At 41.0% G+C, this 15,413-nt stretch overlaps 1 protein-coding gene across 1 annotated transcript in view; it reads left to right on the forward strand.

Annotated features, from left to right (window-relative positions):
* EZR (ezrin) overlaps positions 1–15,413 on the forward strand; it is a 37,170-nt gene that overhangs the window by 14,822 nt on the left and 6,935 nt on the right. Inside the window, exons 2-7 of the mRNA XM_066545706.1 lie at positions 2,736–2,819; positions 7,735–7,830; positions 8,639–8,913; positions 9,709–9,792; positions 10,436–10,582; positions 13,760–13,856. Of these exons, the coding sequence (XP_066401803.1) occupies positions 2,736–2,819; positions 7,735–7,830; positions 8,639–8,913; positions 9,709–9,792; positions 10,436–10,582; positions 13,760–13,856 (783 nt within the window). The remainder of the gene's footprint in view (positions 1–2,735; positions 2,820–7,734; positions 7,831–8,638; positions 8,914–9,708; positions 9,793–10,435; positions 10,583–13,759; positions 13,857–15,413) is intronic.

A 15,413-nucleotide genomic window follows, 5' to 3' on the forward strand; every position in this document is an offset into this window, starting at 1 on the left:
TCTGGTCTGAGCTGAGTGCCAAACTGATCGACACTCAGTGTAGCACACATCGAGGTTTCTTCAGGCTGTCTAAACCAGGGTTTCATGTAGGTTAAGCTCTGTTTGCTGCTTTACTAAGAGTTTCTCTGTGGCTGAAAGCTTGCATGTATGGAGTGGTTGTAGGACATCCATTTAGAAACACAGTTAAAATCATTATGTTCTTGAAGTCGAGGCTAAGGTTTGGAGATGAGAAGCAGGAGGGCTTAATAGGGCAGGAAGGAGACTCAAAGGATATTCCAGGCAGTCATCAACCTATTGAAGGGACAGAAGGTCTCTTCTTGCTCTGCCTGTCTTATGGCTGGCAGTTTGTCTGAGGGCACCAGGGAAATTCCTCTTTGTCCTGATGGTTATGTAGCCCTTAAAGAACACAGAAATTAACCTTTACTGCAGGCCACAAGTGTCCTTGAAAGCTTTTTGGATAACCAAGTAGTCATGTTCCTGCATGCTTCCAACTTTAAATGATTGAAGCAGAAAAGCAGATGACTACAATTTTTGGTCTTAATACTAAAATAATTCTTGAAATATATAGCAGCTAAATGCACTAAATAGCTCACTGTATAGCTGATCCTACAGTCTTTGAGGGTTGTAGTGAAACAAGACTAGGGAGTTTAATTTTTTTTACTAGCAGATAACCACTAAGGAGAGATAGAGGAAAATACATGCTGGTATGAGCTGGAATTTTGTACTCAGCCAGCATTCTGCAGGTTTTCTGGTAAGGAGTAAGAAGCACCTCCTTTAAGTTCTTTAGCTTGTAAAGTGATACTTATTTTACACTTCTATGGTGTTTCAGCCAGAAGTACAAATAACTTGTTCAGCACAAAACTAAGACGATGAGCATATGTTTTCTTGAAGTGGGTAGAAAGGGATTAGGATATGATTAGGGGTTTTAAGGTTGAGAGGGATTAGGCAACAGGTGTTTTTTAAGGTCACATCTTTGAATTGCAGACTTGCTATTCCAGAGAATTTGATATCTGAACTTCCCCTCCCTTCCTTCACTGGAAAAATTTCTTGGGAAACCTTTGCTTTTTAAGGCATGGGAAGAAAACCTTAAGCAAAACTCCATGCTCCATTATGATCTCAAATGCTACAGTTAGGTTTTCCAAGAACTCCTTTTACCTTCTTGCTTTTTCTTCCATCTTTCATTTAAAGATTTTTTTAAAGTCCTAATTTAAAGGACAGTGCTTTAGAAACACAGCTTAAAAGTGGCATCACTAAGTCATTTTCTCTGGTTTTGGGGTCCTGTGACTTGGAAAGTGTCTTCAGTCATCTTTCTTTGGGAGGATATTCTGTCATGTGGCAGCAGAAGAAAAGAAACAACTCTGTAAAGAGACTTGATGCCTTCATAGAATCATTTAGTTTGGAAAATATCTTTAAGATCAAGTCCAGCCATTAACCTAACATTGACAGGTCCACCATTAAACTGAAGAAGGTTGGTTAAACATTCAGTGTCTCACTGAAAAAGAAGTGCAAAGCTTTGTAATATATTTTACTACAACTAGCTGAAGCAACTTGTTTTATTCACAATTCTGTGTTAATTATGACATTGTTACACCTGACATTTATCCTAGAGTTTAAACATAGATAATTAAGTTGCTGGGAACTGCTGAAGGCCAAAGCTTTGTAGTGAGCAATTCGATTCCTCTCCTACCTCTTTTACCTCTCATTTCTTCAGATGTGGGCCAGGCTCTCTCTTAGCCTTGGCTTTCTGTCATGTGGCATTTACAAATTGTAGGGAAATTGTCATGAAATCTCATCTGCCTGTACCTTACATGTTGTCTGGCCTTGTAGCATAACTATACTACACAATCATACATGTTTGGGATTTTTAGGTTTGTTTGGGGATTGTTGGGTTTTTTGAAAAGTAATATAATATTACAAGCTGTATTCAGAACAGTTGGAGATAATCCTTTCCCGATTTGCCATTTTACTGGTCCTTATGCCATTCCCTGCAAGATTAGTTGCTGCTTTTGCATCCTGATTAACTGCTAATAGACTTTTTCTAGTCATTTAACACTCTTGCCTTCTGCATTTAGTAATAACCTCTGTCTTGCAGTCTAGTGCCATTGCAGTAAATCTAGTTATGTTGTTTCTTCACTGACAGCAAGAGCTTATTGAACTCCTGCCCTGTAGAATCATTCGGTACCTGTTACTGCTGTTTTTATGTGCTGAATAGATTTTTATGAGGGAAAGAATGAACGTTTATCAGGTTAATGCTGATTGCTTTATAAGAATAATCTGCAGCCTTTTGCCTTTAAAACCTCAGATTAATTCCAGCTCTAATATAAATGGAAGTTAAATTATAAGTCTTAAATTTAATTTAGTCATTAGGGCCTTTCGTAATCCAAGGGATGGCCTGCAGGCAGCTATAATGTGTATCCACAGGAGCTCTTAGTCCAAGAGGGTTTAGGCCTGGAAAGGGTCAGGTCTAAAATACCCTCCTGTTGAACCAGAAGATCTGTCCAATCCTGTGTTGAGTAAGAAAACCTGTGGAGCAATTTGGTTAAAACAGCAGAATGAGTGCCCCAATTAAGTTTGCTGGTGTGATAACACGATTCTAATTGAGGCTTAAGTGTGTTTATTATAGAGGTTACAGGAGTGCATCAAAGCGTGGAGACTCTTGTACACAAAGGACTGTGTTAACACCTAGAAGTAACTTTCAATGCATCTTAAACAATGCTTTTTGATTTTTTCCTTAGATCAACGTTCGAGTTGTTACTATGGATGCAGAGCTGGAGTTTGCCATCCAGCCAAACACTACAGGCAAACAGCTCTTTGACCAGGTCAGTGAAGGGTTCCTGTGGGCTCTTGTTGTTTAATTTTGGAGTATGTTTTGGACTATAGTGTTTTCTTAAGACTGGATTCCAAACGTATCTTTCTTCTCTCTACCTCCTAATCAAGCGGCCCCAGTCTGAACTAAGATCTCTAAATTCCATCACAGTAAAAGAAAAAAGCAAAAACCCTTGCAGGTGTGTTATGTTCCAGTGAAACCTGTCTTCCTAGCATGTTGGATGATGAACTGTCACAAGGGATCTAAAATATTTAGACAGCATAACTAGCATGTAAAAATGTACCTCTTGCTTTGAAAAACTGCTTAGCTCTTACATAGTTCTTAACTTCTGAGATTGAAATGTTGCTCTTGTGCATAAAACTGTTCAGAATCAGGTCTTCAGGTGGCTGATGAGGGCGTTGGCATGGCTGCATTCATTCAAATGCTCGGTTTGAGTTAGCACAGGTGTTTGGGTTTGCCAAAATATTGGAAAATCAGAAGAGTTTGTGATCTCTGTGCAGCATTTACAGATATCATGCCTCGTAAGAAGCCCCTGTGCAGCAGGATGGAGCAGAGATTAGTGCAGGGATCCCTGCCTTCAGGGATTCCCAGGGAAGTGGAGAGCTTGAGTGGCCAAGACTGTCCTCCTGTACTGTTATTCTTCCTGTTACTGCTTTAACAATATTCAGGTCTTTATGAAGATGGACCTGCAAAGATCAGATAAAGACAACTAAAACAAACTGTGTGCTATTTGTGAAACTTTGTTATTATTGACTTAAGTAGCTTGCTGTTATTAAACTCAAGCAAGGCCTAGATTTTAGCAAAAAAATTTTACTTACTGCTCTGCAACTCAAAAAAAAAAAAAAAGACCACCAAAATAATTGCTTCTAGCCATTTCTGCTTTCTGCTGTAGACCTGAAAAATAAGAATTGGTCCATTCAGACTTCAGTCACACATTTTAATGTGTTCACAAACTGTTATTTGTACTTCTTCCCTTGATAGCTAACCTTGATAGCTAAGGATGGTTGTACTTGAGTAGCTCAAGTAGGCACTATTGGCTAAATAACGTCCATTCCTTCTGGGTATTGTTGGTACAATTTTGTGTTTCAGTGAGTTAACTAGAAGTTGCTAGGCCTTATGGCAATTGTGCATTGAGAAGTACTTAAAAAGAAAACCCAGAAAAAACCCCCCAAACAAACAACCTACAAACCAGTTAAAAAATAAACAAAATTCCAAACCCCCAACAAACTAACAGGCAAAAAGCTTTTAGTGAGTTCTTGAAAAAAATGAAAGAAGGAAATCAAATACTAATTACTGCAGAGCTTCACAGTACAAAACTGAGTAGTCCAGCTTGTGTCTAGCATTAAATCTAAATTTAATTCCTTTTGATTACTACTGATGTGGGATAAACATCAAGTATTCATTGAACACAGAGGCCAAGGGTTCAATCCCCATATGGTTCATTCATCTTAGATTTGAGCTTGATGATCCCAGTTTGTCCTTTCCCTCAGAATATTCTATGATTTTGTGACTGGAAATCTGCTGAAATGCATTTGAAACCTGCATTTTTATGGAAACAGTAGCTGCTGCTTGATCTTCCAGAGGAGAGTCACCAAGTTGATTAGGGAGATGGATCACCTCTCCTGTGAGGAAAGGCTGAGAATTGGGATTATTCAGCCTGGAGAAGAGAAGGCTTTGCGGTGGAAGGCTTTGGGGTGACCTAACTGCAGCCTTCCAGTACCTGAAAGGAACCCTAAAAAATGTTGGAGAGAGACTATTTACAAGGGCATGTAGTGTCAGGGCAAGGGGGAATGGATTCAAACTGAAAGAAGCATCTTTAGATTACATATAAGGAAGAAATTCTTTACTGTGATGGTGGTGAAGCACTGGAACAGGTTGTCCAGAGAAGCTGTGGATGCTCTAACCCTGGAAGTGTTTAAGGCCTGCTTGGATGGAACTCTGAGCAATCTGATCTAGTGGAAGGTGTCCCTGTGCATGGCAGGGGGGTGGAACTAGATGATCTTTAAGGTCCCTTCCAACCCAGGCCATTCTATGATTTGATGATTCCATTCATGCTGATCACCATGGCATCAGAGTAACTTCTTCCCCTGGCCCTTTCATGTTGATCCAAAACAGAGAAATTGGATTTTGTCTCCATCAGTGTGAAAATCTAAATTACTGAAAGCCAGGTTTTTAAAAGCAATGCTTTAGATTAGACTGTAAGTATGTCCTTATGACAAGCATTCAACAAGTACTTCCCTCCTCCATATATATTAACTAATGCTTACATCTATTCAGAGTCAGGGTCATCTCTCTGGCAGAAGGGAAACTACTTTCTCTGCTTTCAGCTGAGAAGTTCAAAATCCTGAGAACATGGAAAAGGCAGGATGTTTCAGATTCAAGATACTTCTATTTTAGCTTGCTGTCTAGATACTTAGGGATTTCTGAAGAATGCTTACTGCAGCAGTTAGTGCACAATTGGGATAGACCTACTCCTCATGGAGATTTGCTCCTTACATCCAGTGGCATGGGTTTAAAACCTGTGATTGGAAATTCTTATCCATATTTCAAACCTTGTTGGGGGATACTTCTGCATATCAAGGGAAGGCTGAGGTAGAACTGAGCAGCACAAAACCAGAAAAAGGTGAAGACCATACATTCTCTTTTCAGTTCTGTTGAGCAAGCCTTTCCCTAGACCCTTATCTCGGGTGGAGTTTACACTCAGATAAAGCCTGTGGAGGCAACAGGTTTTCACAGGTATGGGGAGTGGCCCAACTGGAACTGCAGAACCACTGTGGGGGTTTTGAAGAAGCAAGCTATTTTTAAAAACTAGAAGGTGATTTCTTGGCTTGGATGTCAGAAACCTGAGCTAGGCTTTGCTAGCATGTCTGTATCCTGCATGTAAGGTGTTCTATAGCTCCTTTTACAGGAGAGGGAAAATAAGGAAACCTGTGAATATTAAGTTCCTCTCCACTGAAGCCAGTCCTGTGCAGAGTTTATGCTGCAGTGAGGTCTGAGGCACCCCAAGAACCAACCCAGTGGGCTCTGCAGCTGGCTGGAGTATCTCCCAGGTGGTCATGTGCCCTCCCGACCATGTATAAAAGAAATTCAAATGGAGGAGGGTGTAACTGGCATTCTCTGGGAGTGAATGCATAACTGGATGGAATGGGAAGACTCAAGATTTGCGGCTTCATGCATTTGAGGAAGCAGAGGAGGTGTCTCTCATCTTGTATATAATGCCTCATTTCTTATTTCTTCCTTGTTTTGCCATAGAGGAAGTTTACAAAGCATTTCCCAGTACAGGCCAAAGCCTTCTTTGTTCTTTGTATTGAAACTCAAACAGTCAAATCATTAAGTTTAGCTTAATATTTTCTCCTTCCTTGCTTTTAGGTTTGGGAAGAATTTGAGGGGTCATGATTTCTGAAAACTTTGTAACTCTATTTATAGGAAGTGTACTTTTTCTCTTGTAAGAGACATTCAGAGATAATGACCTGATAACTACTTGATTTATGTAACTTTTTATTTTAACAAAGTTGCAACATTCTTTTGTGCAACAGGAAGTACCACACTCAACATACCCCTGGTTTCCTGTTAGACTACATAAAAATACATCCAGCTGTCAGAAAACTTGTCTCCCATGATGAAACAAGCCACTTTGAGGGAGGAGGGAAAAGGAATTTTAGTCAAGTAAAAGCTGAATTATTTACAGAGCCCAGCTCTTTTTTTAAAAGAACATGGTGGGGGCTTGGGTTTTTTGTTTGTTTGGATTGGTGGGTTTTATTGTCTTTCTGATAAACTATAGTTAGTCTTAGCTAACATGACATTGTTTTTCTCAAGTCTGCTCTCCAGCCAGGGTGTCTCCAGCAATACCTAAAATGTGGAGGTGAAACAGATCCTTGGTTGAGCTCTTAGACTTGTTGAATCACATGTAACTACACATTCCCAAATCTGTCAGACTTCCCTAACTCACTCAGTGGTTTTAAATTCATCTTGCCTTCCACTCAGTTGAGCTCCCTGTAGTGATGCCTACATACTTTTTGAGGGGCTACTCTGCAAATAACATAACGGAAGTGATCCAGCTATGTATGTAGTAGATCTTTGCAGATTTTGGCTGTGTCTAGAGCACAGCTTTACAGGTAGATGAGCTGGCAGCCAAGCACTTGGCTATTAGAACAAGCTGTCAAGAGTAGGTGAAGGTCAGGGACTTGTTGGCTCTGTCCTCCACTGAGGAAATGTAACCTGTCCAAACAGGACTGCTTTTCTAGTAAGTGCACCATCCAGTCAATGGCTGGTGTTTCTCTGTCTTTCAGCAGTTTGGTATTTACAATATATGAAATGAAAGTTGTCCTAATGTGGGGGCATCAACATATTTTTGTCCTTCATAAACTCAGCCTTGTTTTAACTCTCAGAGCCTCACAGCAGGGGTATGAAGCACCTCTCAATTGCTTCCTCTAGAAGGAGCAGTCTCTGGTGACTGGCAGACAAGGTCACTTGAGCCTTTAGTACTGCTAACTAGTTATAGTTAGTACTAATACCATTAGAGACCATCCCACCAAAAACTTTGGTGACATAACTCATCTGCTTCACTAAGTACAATTTTAAGATGAGTTGGTAGATAAAAAGCAAGCAGAAGCCCCACCTGCTGCCAGTGTGTCAGTCTAGCAGCCTGTCACTTGCTGTTTTTCTCACCTGCTTCCCCAAGATCATCATCTTCTAGAAACTGGGTGGGACAAGTATCTCAGCCTATGCTGTCATCATCATCTACAATGGCAGCTGTATATCCTTGTCTGCAAGGTGAAATTAGGAGATGAGTGGGTTTAAGCTCTCACCTGCACCCATCGCAGGAGATGTGGGACTCGAAAGGATACCTGGGCCTCAAGTGAAGTTTTTCCTGCAATAGCTTTTTCTTTTTTACCTTTCTGTTGCAGGTGGTTAAAACCATAGGTTTGCGAGAAGTGTGGTACTTTGGTCTTCAGTATGTGGACAACAAAGGATTCCAAACTTGGCTGAAGCTTGATAAAAAGGTAACAGACTTTGGGCTAATTGCTGGCCAAAGGTTAAAGCTTTTATGTTTCCTGGTGTGTTATTGGCTACAACTTCATACACCTTGTGCCTGCTGTTGATTGTGCCCTCATTTTCATAATTTCAGGATTGTTTTTAGAGATAACATTGTGATCTCCATGGGTGAGGTGTGACATGGTAGAAGCCCTTTCACTCTCTGAGTTGCAGGAAGCATTTGCCACGTGTGCAGCAGCACCTGGATACTGTACTTTGTTGGGAGAAAGCAACTGCACTTTCTGTGGCTGGAGGAGCACTTGGCTGATGATGGGCTTAGGCTCTGCCTGTGCAGGATCAGTTGTGTCCTAATTGGAGAAGAGGCACTTCCAAGCTGGGCAGCCAAGTGCTGATGTCTCTGATGTGCTCCTGTTTTTGTGTTCCCAGCTCTTATGAGGGCATGGACTGCTTTTCTTGGTGTGGTGACAGTGGTGACATGGCAGTTGGTGACACACCTGTTTAATGTCAGGGGGCTGTTCTCTGTCACACACAGTACTGGGTGGGTTTGCCATCAGATACAGCACAGTAAATCATTCTCCAGTGGCCAGTGTTTGCTGTACAAACAGGATTTAACTGGCTTAGTTGGAAAACATAATGCATCTCCTCCATGTTCTCTCCTATCAGTAAGGAGCCAGAATTAAGGAATTCCACTAAAGAGTTGCCAATCACTCACCTTTTATGGCAAATGCCCCAAATTCTTTTTTCTGTCTAAAAGCAATCTATTCTATTGTTTTCAAAAAACCACCTGCTGAGTTGTGGTGTCACTTCTGTCCTCAGGTTTCTGCTCAAGAAATCAGAAAGGAGAATCCCCTCCAGTTCAGATTCCGTGCCAAGTTCTTCCCAGAGGATGTGTCTGAAGAGCTGATTCAGGACATCACGCAGAAGCTGTTCTTCCTGCAGGTGAAGGAAGGGATCCTCAGTGATGAGATCTACTGTCCTCCTGAAACAGCTGTACTTCTTGGTTCCTATGCTGTGCAGGCCAAATTTGGAGATTACAACAAAGAGGTGCACAAGCCTGGATACCTCAATTCAGAGCGTCTCATCCCCCAAAGGTGAAGGAATTGGCTGATGCAGTTTCTTTTTAAATTTTTTTATTTGAATTCTATTTAAATGCAAAGAGTTTCATTTAAAAGCATCTTTGGTTTTGGTTTTCTAAATTGAATTGCATATAATTGGGTTTTTTCCCTTATTTTATTTCTATCTGTCATATTTAAGTATATTTTTGCTTCTCCTTGGGTTGGTTAGACAGGAAATATAGTTTTGTATTCAGCTTTTATTTCTTAAAAGCTGCTGCCATTCTGGTAACTGTGGCAGTATGAATGTTTCCTTTTTAATAAGAAAAGAGCAGCATTAAGTCAAGAATATGTCATTCTTGAAGAAGGTTGGGTTGTGTGTCCTTAATCCTAATGTACAGTCCTAAGAAGCTTGTATGTGGAAGGCATGTCATGTGGCTTCACAGTCCATCCTCACTCAGGATCAGTGGATGCTATCAGACCAATGGCTTCTGTTTACCCTTCCTGATGACACTGCAGCAATGTCTGATTCCAAGGACTGCAGCAACTTTTGCTTTGCTCTAATCCCCTGGTGTCTACCGTATGTGCATGATTTGTTTGCAGAGTTCTGCTTGTACCTCTCATGTGTCTGGTCAGTGACCAGAAAGGCTTTGCAGAGGGTTATTGCTCATTCTGAATTGCTCTGCTTCACAGAGAACATCTTTGGGCTGAGTAGGGTTTTCCTTTTGGCTGCAGTAAGGCTTCCACCAGGGTGAGAGTAAGACTACAGCAAAGATCACCATCAGTGGATATTGCAGAACCTCTAATCTTGCTGATATCTGTTTCCTTGTGTAGGGTGATGGACCAGCATAAACTCTCCAGAGAGCAGTGGGAAGAACGGATCCAGGTGTGGCACGCTGAGCACAGTGGCATGCTCAAGTGAGTGTTTTGTGTAGGTACTTGGGCTGATCACCTTGCTGCTTGTTTGGTTACCTTAAGTTTGCATTTCTACAACATGGTTTTGTTAGTCTGTGGTTTAGACTCTTGAGTTGCCTGTGTGAGTGATACACACTACTCCTGGTGTGTATTTTTTAGTTCAGTATTGGATCATGTGGTAAAGCACAATAATATATTTTGTGCTGGTGCTGAGAACAGTGTGGCTTCCTGAAGATCTTGGACCTGTGCACATTAGATTAGTGATAGCTTTGAGTGGGAAAAAGAGTAAAGGTGCTGTCAAACCTTACAGTCATTGAAACATTTGCACTAACAGATGAGGAAAGTTCAGATCCTGTACCTTTCCTACTCTCACTGTACCCTGAGACAAGGATGAGGGCTGAGAGAGGTGAATGTTGCTGATTTCTGCCTGGAAGTACTAGGGATTGGTATATGGAAATATTCTCTCTGTGTGCTTGAAGATGTGATATCATAACTTGTAAAGTGAATCCTAAATGGTGAATGTTCAGTTTTAACTTCTGTGTTTGAAGTGAGGTTTAGGAAATTTTTTTTTTCTTCTGAGGTGTTTTTATTTTCTGAGATAGAGCTGATATTCTCATTTATCTGATTTTCTTCCTGTCTCAATCAGAGAGAATGCCATGCTGGAATACCTGAAGATTGCCCAAGACCTGGAGATGTATGGAATCAACTACTTTGAAATCAAGAATAAGAAAGGAACTGACCTTTGGTTGGGAGTCGATGCCTTGGGGCTGAACATCTATGAAAAGGATGATAAGTAAGGCTTTTGCTTTTGCCTCTGACCTTCCAAAGAGGGTTGGTATGGGACATTTCTAATGTACAAGAATGCTTGTGTTCCAGTTTTGGATCAGTAGGTGAAGCTGGGAAATGGGCTATCACATCCCCTGTGCTTTCATGTCTTTCCTGAGCTGCTAACACTACCTGCTGTATAAAGAGAGATGTCAGTTGTACAGTGCCATCTGTGCCAATTGTGCACAGTGCTGGGGCTGAATCCTGAACTGAGGAGTTTACCTGGCTTTTCCTTGAGTCAGGTCACCAGGTTTGCCATCAGTGGCCACAACAAGAACCTGGCTAGGCTAAGGTATCTGCAGACACCTAAGGAAACTCCTGTCCTGAAGTTAATGATGGATGTGTGTGCAGCTACCTGGTTCTGAAAAAGGCAGATTATGGGATGGACACAAAAGCAAAGCTGGGTGACACCCAGAACCCAGGGAGAGGCTAACCTATATAGTTACTGTGAACAAGGAATGAAATGAGGGCTTACTGAAGTACACACAGTTTTAATCAGCCCTTCTGGTAAAGGCAGAGCCATTATTAATTGGATAGTAGGTGGGAAATGATAGACTACATCTATAAATAAACATAATAAGAAGGTGAGAACAGCTGTGTCTAAGCCTGCTAGTCTCTTCTAATACTCTGCAACTGAAGGATTGAAGGGAGTTAAAATAGATATTTTTTAGATGGAGCATTGCAGTCTAGAGTACTTTCTTTTCCTCTCCCCGATGTTTCCAATCTTTGTTTCATGTCACTAATTGGTAACAGAGTATCATTGAAACACAGAATGGATTTCACCTGTTCTACATCTTTACCTCCAAAAAGGTTTGAATGCAACCCAAATATTAATTGGAACTCTCTGCATCTTCTGTTGATAAGGCAAAGGGAAAGGCAGTCTTTTCTGCAATGCTAATATGTGCTGTCACCCAGAAAACAAGGAGTGTCACTTGAAAGAAAAGTAGTTTCGCTCATGTAATACTTCAGTCCTGAATGACTGGTCTTGCCATGTAACCATGGTCACACAAACAGGTTTTTCGAGCTGCAGAAATCAGAGTGTAGCCATTGACTGTGAAGGCCTATCGAGAGCATTTGCAAAACAAATACAGTGCTGGAATAAACTGCTTATTTCTGCTGTAACTCTTGCCACTATATAATTAAGTCTTTCCAACACATGTGGGGACTAGAAAAATAGTAATGTGTATGGCACCTCTGGTTTGTAGGTGCAAAGTTTGGGCACTGAGGGCAAAGATGAAGAAGCAGAGATTTCATTGTTGGAGTGTAACACGAGGAAAATGAGGCTGTGCTGTAGGTGTGTGAGCCTCTATACTGCAGTGCATGTCAATGTCCTGTTTCTGGGTATATTCAAGCTTTTTTTCCCCTGCATTAAAGGGAAAAATCTGCAGTAGAACTTACTAATGAGTGAATTATTTTAGTTGTCTGTCATACTGTATTATCTAGGATTTAAGCACTTGTACTAATGTGATGGAGGCTGGAGTAATTAGTTAATCTTAGTCTAATCAAATCATTTTCTTTACAGTTCTTAATGTTACACACACACACACACACACTGTTGCATAATCTTGCAGTTGAGTTAGAGGTTAGGGAGTGGATAGTTCTGAAGAGGGTGAATTTTATTCTTGATGTCTGAATTTAAATGAAGCAAGAGTTTTTTTGTGCTTGGACCCAGCAAAATCTTTTGATGTTGTAGCTTTCCATCTCTTTCACAATGAGGGAAATTCCTCCCAAGATTGCTCTTTTTTTCTTCAATCATTATTTTTTATGTAAGACACAATTATTACAATTCTTAATCATAAACAGCTATCTCTAGAGAATATACCATCCCTTGCTAAGAGAAGAATAATAATGTGATATTAAATATTAAAAAAAATATTTGGTTGGGCTAATTAAAGGACTTTATTATAGTCACATGCACAAGTCCTTGTGATGTTAGAACTTGCTGCAGAGCTGATCAGGTGTGTGAAGGTGAAGTATTGGAATGGCTCAGAAACATTTGGTCTCATGACAAACTTTTTATATGCAAGACTGGAGAAATTAAGGCAGAAGAAAATATCAAGTGTTTAGTGAGTCATATAGAAAAATTTCAAACAAATCAGCAGACCTAGACTCCTCAGCAGTGAGGAAGAGCTGGAAGTCTGAATCCTGCCCTTTGCTTCATAGGGGAGCTTTTCACAAGTGGGAGCCACGTGGCACAGCTCATTGCATGAGCAGCGAGTGAAGTTCCGCTTGGTGACTCATGGGATGGGCTCAAAGAGCAGTTTGTATGGAAGGAAAGAACAGGGCCTTTGTTACCAACCTTGCCTGTAATCTAGGGGAGGAGATATCTGAAGGGAGGGTGTCAAGAGGATGGAGCCAGGCTTCTCTCAGTGCTGCTGAGCAATGGGGCAAGGAGCAGGCTCTAATGCACAGGAAATTCCACCTGAGTGTGAGGAAGATCTCCTTTACTGTTCAGGTGACCATGCACTGGAACAGGTTGCCCAGAGAGGCTGTAGAGTCTCCCTGACTGGAGGTGTTCAGGATGCAATCCTGTGCCATGTGCTCTGGAATGACCCTGTTAGAGCAGGGAGGTTGGACCAGATGATCCACTGTGGTCCCTTCCAACATGACCCATTCTGTGAAACAAAAGAAAATAAATCTTCTCCTACCAATGGTGCCTGCCCAGCACTTCAGAGAGAAGGCAGCATGGAGGTGACTGGGCTAGCTGTAACACAGCAGGGTAGCTTTGCCTGTGGGTGCTCTAAGGTGTGGGGAGCAGCTCAGTTACTTTGGCTCATGCCTCCCATGACGTGCGAGAGCCTGTGCAGGGAAGCACTGCACATAAAGTCTGCATGCTGTGGATTTTGGGACCAGAGGTAAAAGAAATAAGCTTAAAAGCAGCTGAGCATGTGGCTTCAGTAGAGTCCATTCCTATTTACATAGCCAAAGGTCAGTAGCATGGCTGATGAGAATGAGAAGAGACCAGTAAGAGAGGTTACTGGGCTTCTTTTCCTACTCCCTGTGGTATTCTGATTCAATTACTGTCTTCTCTCTTTTGGGAAAACTTTGTGAAGCATTGCATCCCACCAAATCCGTGTGTTGGAAGCACTATGGGGGAAAAATGTTTATTGCATCATCCCTTAAAACAAGATTTTTTTCTTTCCAGACTAACCCCGAAGATTGGGTTCCCCTGGAGCGAAATCAGAAACATCTCTTTCAATGACAAGAAGTTTGTTATAAAGCCTATTGACAAGAAGGCACCAGTAAGTATTTCTAGAAGGGACTCCTGGATATGAACAACTGATACTGTTTCATCTCAAAATAAAGTAGTCTTGGGAGAGGAGAAGGCCACAGATATTCTAGATGCAAAATAAGTATTTGTATTTAGAGTGTATTTTAGAACTGCTGTTTTTTCTCTGCAGCATAAATGAAGGGCTGATAGTGATAGCTAATGTGGAAAAAGATAAGGATTTTACAAGTGCAGAGTCCTTTTTTGTGGCAAACTGGGTAACTTCATGCTCAAATTTGAAATTCTTTGCTAGTTTGCTAGTTCTGTGAGTCCTCTCTGCATATCTTTCAGTGCATGCAAGCTGATAGGTAAATTTTATTTTTGTTTTTTCATTTAAAAATATCCAAACATTAAAAAATTATGGAAGTAGTTCAAATGCTACTGCAAAACCACATGGATATATATGGCTTCCCATCCATCACTGCCCACTTCCACACTTCTGACAGAGTAAAATGTGGTGTTCATTGACTTTCTTGAACACCAAGGTAAATTTCAGGGATATGACTTTGGTGGAGAGCTGAAATATAGCTACCTGTGAATGTTGCTTTTCAATACTTAAAAGTATGTTTTCAGAGTTATTTTAGTGAGGAACTAGAAACTTACTTTGACCTGTTGAGAACATAATGAGGTGGAATAACTGGTATGGGTGGATGTCATTCTGTCAGTCTTGCGAAATTATTGGAGTAATTGAGAAAGATCTCCTCTGCTCTTCCCCCACCCCAGGACTTGGCCTTGGTGGATAAGTGCAGCCCAGAGAAATAATAAGCAGCCTGGCTTTGGCAAAGGATGATGGCTTATAAATATCTCTAACAGCAAAAGATCCTCCCAGTAATTTAAAGGATACTAATGCACTGTGCTGCAGGGATTTCTTCCCTCCTCCACATAAGAACCTGGGGGAGAGGAGCTTTTTTCTGTAATGCTGTTAGTGAAAACAACAGAACTCCCCAGAGACAGAAAGCTGGTCTGTCAGGCATGCTTTTCTCAATAGAAGAGCCTCTTGCATGTGTTGTACATAATTACAAAACACAGATCACAGCTTGCTACCCACTCCCCAAAGAGTAAATCTGAGTTTGAAATGGAAGGCTTGCAAAAGGCTGGTACAGAAAGGTGTTAGCATTGAAAACCTCAGTCATGTTTCCTCCTTCCCTGTCAATTGTTATTTCCCTCTGGCTGATGGTATGTTTAAAGCTATGCCTAAAATAAGAATTTACCTGGGCACTAATTTTGAGTATTCAGGAAGTTGTCTGGGTCTTTTTGTTTGCTTGTGTCTCCATTTAAAAAGGAGGCAGGCATCGTAACTACAGCAAAATACTCAGTCCACTCAAGTTGTAGGTTGGAAGGTCTCTTTTAATTTGGAGGATTCTATATATGAGTTTAAATTTACAGTAATGTAAAGGGCAGAGTCCTGTGGCACCTTGCCCAGGATAAGCTTTTTAATTTTTGGGCTTTATCTGTCCATATACTCCAAGATCTTCAGCATATTATCTTTAAAATACCGAGGTGCAATTCTCCCAGTTGTGTGAGATCTGGG

The sequence above is a fragment of the Molothrus aeneus genome, chromosome 3, assembly GCF_037042795.1.
Source record: "Molothrus aeneus isolate 106 chromosome 3, BPBGC_Maene_1.0, whole genome shotgun sequence".
Classification (NCBI taxonomy): domain Eukaryota; kingdom Metazoa; phylum Chordata; class Aves; order Passeriformes; family Icteridae; genus Molothrus; species Molothrus aeneus.